A 3,843-nucleotide genomic window follows, 5' to 3' on the forward strand; every position below is an offset into this window, starting at 1 on the left:
AAAACTCAAAGATAGGATAAGAAAGTATAATTGCTATAAAATTATTATATTACATTTTTTTATTTATTTTGTATACAAAGATGAGTTAATCTACAATAAAATTCAAATTATATATGTATAAGGCTTGAGAGCTTTATATATCTTGCCAAAAGTTACTCTAATATTATCATAGATATTTTACAATATAACATTTTTATTTTAATTTTATTGAAAAATATTACAATGTAATGTTTCTATCATAGATATTTTTTATAATATACAATCTTTTCTGTCGCAATTAAAACTATACATTTTAATATATAAATAATATATAAAGTTTATAAAATCTTTTCTATAAACATTTATAATATATTTGTATAATATATATTGTATATTATAAATATAAATTTAAAAAAAAATAGTATATTAAAAACAAGCAATCAGATTTGATTGTATTTCTACATATAATTATATTAATAAAAATACTTTGTTGATTAAATTTAGAACTTATTACACAAACTGTGCACAAACATACATACATAAAAATTCGAAATATTAATAAATAAGATATCCTAGTTTAATAATTTTTCAATTTCTGTGTTTAGGATATCAAACATATTTTTATTTCTGTATAAAATTTATCATTTTTAATGTGTAACAATTATATGAATTTTATGGAAATACTTTCGAGAATGAAACTTTCGAGAAAAGACGATTTAATAAATCAGTCAACGTTGGATCTACCATTTCGAACAGAAATGGTGCCATTGCTCGATAAATTGGTGGCCAATACTCGTTTATGAAAGTTTCAAGAACATCAGCTGCAAGCAGAAATTTATTCATAATACAATGTATTCTAAAAAAAGCAAATAAGATAAAATAAATTAAAATTATAATATAGATATCTGTAAAAATTGAACAAATATATAAATTAATTGTAGTTTAGCTCTTTTTAATTTCTACATATTTTCTTATGTAAAATTATTAATTTTAGAAAATGCATGTTCTATTTATATTGAGGAATATTAAAATGTAAATGTGTTAGAGAAATAATTCTTTTTTATTTTACTTATTCTATATATTTGGTATTTTATTATATAGAGATATTGGAATGGTATATTGCAAGTGATACATAGTAATTTCTTTATGTAAAAATGTTACAAAATAAGTAAATTTTGATATTGTAAGGAAAGAAAATTTGTTAAAAATTTATTTTTATTTGGTTCTGTTATATGGTTTTTTGCAAAAGTTATAAAAAATTTTACAAAAAGAAGAAATTTTGATATAATATTGAAAAGAAAGAAAGTTTTTTGAAATATATTTTTTATTTGTTTTTCTATGTTTTTTGCAAAAATAATATATAAAACTGATAGTGTATAATGTATAATGAACTAATTAATCTTAAATTTTAATACAAAATACGAGGCGCATTTTTAAAGTAAGGTCCGTTTTGAAATAAAAAAAAGATCTTAACATATAAAAATAATTTATTATGGCCAACAAATTTCTACAAGCTTACTTTATTTCTTCACATATCATCATTGACTTCCACCCATTTTTGATATTGTTTCAACATCTTCCTAATTCCATTGTTTTAAGAGTTCGCCGCCTGTGTCTTGAACCAGTTATAGTAACGCCGTTCTTTAGTTTGCCGTTAGGAAATTGAATAGACAACTTTATGAGGTTTTTGGACCAAATGTTATGAGTGATAGTAAAGTTAGGCAATGGTGTTGTTTGTTTAGAGAAGGACACACACCACGTACAAATGTTCATGACGAAGAGCATAGCGGTCGCCCAACAATGATGATAGAAGGTTTAATGGAAGAAGTGAATACAAAAATTATTGAAAATTAGTGGTTTACGGTTTCAGAATTGTCTATTCAATTTCTTAGGCAAACTAAAAAACAAAAAGAAAAGCGTACTAAACAACGATATTACTAACTGGTTCAAGACACAGGCGGCAGACTCTTAAAACAATTAGGAAATTGTTAAACTGATATAAAAAATGGGTGGAAGTCAATAATGATTATGTGAAAAAATAAAGTAAGATTGTAGAAGTTTCTTGGCCATAATAAATTATTTTATATGTTAAAATCTTTTTTTCATTTCAAAACGGATCTTACTTTAAAAATGCGCCTTGTATTAATCTAATTCAAACTTATTATATGTTATTTAATCTGCAATATTTAACTGTAATATTTTAATGTATGAAAAACCGAATAAATTTGTTTAATTAGCTCTGGACTAATACACCCTGTATATTTGATTTAATTTAATACTTACTAAGTTCTTTATTGCCATCAAAGAAACCATCGAGTTGAACCTTCATTCTTTCAACTGTCAAAATTATTTGGAAATGTTCTATAATCCATGTATCATTTTTTACATGTCCTGTTATATCCCATGTTAGTCTGTTTTCGTTTAATGTGATATTTACTTGTCCTGTTACATAGTGATAATATAAATAACGTCATAACATTTTCTAATAAAAAAAATAATAATAACAATAAAAAATTAACAACTAAAAAATTATTAAGATATATTTATCAGTTAATTATTTATTTAAAAATAATATACTAGTTTAATTTTATGCAACTGTCACAATTATCTTTATTGCTTCGAAAAATAAAATTGTTACAATAAAAAGTTTTTTTGTATTCGTACCTGTTCCACCTCCTCGTATTCCGAGCAGATTAGCTTCCCCGGTACCATAAGCATGAACAAATACTCTCGGCAAATATAAGTCAATTTCTAAACGAAAAACATTATCCAGAAAGTGCGGTCTCACATCTAAAAAACGGGTCGTTGCTAAACCCAAAACAGTAGTATTTTTCACCATTATTTCTCCATATATCCCGTTTCTATTAAATGCAGTTTTGCCGTATTTGTAGAGAAATGGATCCAAACTTGGAAAATTGAATTCCGAAAGTCCTATTAAGACGAATAAACTAGTATTAATATTAATCTTTTAATATGGTTTAGTGTTATTTATATAGAGAAATTATATATTTCTTATTTGTTTTAGTACAAATCTAATTAATTTATAATTACTTTATAAATGTTTATTCACATTTAATTTCATATTAATTTCATTAATATTCTTATATTATAATACTTTATAGCAATTGTGTGTATATAAATCAATGCGTAATTCTAGCTCTTTCAAAAATGTATAAATCAAAATTATAAAATTAATTACTTTTAAAAATATATATATACCTTCTACAAATTGTGGCCATGATTTTTCTAACGCGACTTTTAAGCAGGTCGTATAATTAGTTGAATTCCGTTTGCAAGTAGTTACGGCTAAATGAAAATAAAAGCAGAGTTAAAATAATTAACAGTATAAATAAAAGAGTGAGTTTAGAATAAGATAATTCGGTTATAATTAGAAATATATTAAATAAAAAAAAATGTATTTTTATATTATGTAATTATGTCGCCAGTTTAAAAAATAGAATTTTATTTACTATTTACTTTTTTCCTATTCACTTAATTTTATTAAATAACATTAAAATATTAAAGAATTTTTTAAATAAGACTTACGGAGCATAAGTTCTTCCGTTCTACATAGTATAGATGTTATAATGCTGAATATACTAAGAGCGTAGAGTATCATCTTGTTTAATAAATAGTTCTGCCAATACTTCAATCAATTGCAAACGTTCGTCTTATATATAGGTTCTCTCTCAAGATGTTTTCAACATAAAACAATATTATCAGTATGCTTTGAAGTGAACAAAAAATCAACCTTGAATAATAATGTATTAATAAACTAATAATTCTATCGATTATAAACGTCCGCCTTATATAATTTTGTTTCTCAAAATTTTTCCGACAACACAATATGAGCGCCTTGACGTA

At 23.7% G+C, this 3,843-nt stretch overlaps 1 protein-coding gene across 1 annotated transcript; it reads right to left on the bottom strand.

The window, feature by feature from the left end:
• Nucleotides 1-440: 440 nt before the first annotated feature.
• Nucleotides 441-3,618, bottom strand: LOC145936090 (uncharacterized). Its single transcript, XM_083037980.1, has 5 exons — nucleotides 3,526-3,618; nucleotides 3,199-3,285; nucleotides 2,644-2,910; nucleotides 2,263-2,421; nucleotides 441-800 (listed from the first exon to the last, which is right to left on the bottom strand). Exons 1-5 carry the CDS (start codon nucleotides 3,596-3,598, stop codon nucleotides 652-654), a joined length of 735 nt encoding a protein of 244 aa, XP_082894106.1. The 5' UTR covers nucleotides 3,599-3,618; the 3' UTR covers nucleotides 441-651.
• Nucleotides 3,619-3,843: the final 225 nt, after the last annotated feature.

Source organism: Prenolepis imparis, unplaced genomic scaffold, assembly GCF_030444845.1.
Source record: "Prenolepis imparis isolate NDT839.2.m4 unplaced genomic scaffold, iyPreImpa1.0 SCAF_5, whole genome shotgun sequence".
Classification (NCBI taxonomy): Eukaryota; Metazoa; Arthropoda; class Insecta; order Hymenoptera; family Formicidae; genus Prenolepis; species Prenolepis imparis.

Bases quoted from the DNA above. Each gene is read 5' to 3' on its own strand.
- LOC145936090 (XM_083037980.1), bottom strand. From the start codon at position 3,598: ATGATACTCTACGCTCTTAGTATATTCAGCATTATAACATCTATACTA. The intron at 3,286-3,525 runs GTAAGTCTTATT...ATTTTCATTTAG, and splicing joins AACGGAAGAACTTATGCTCC to CCGTAACTACTTGCAAACGG. The intron at 801-2,262 runs GTAAGTATTAAA...TTCTGCTTGCAG, and splicing joins TGATGGCAATAAAGAACTTA to CTGATGTTCTTGAAACTTTC.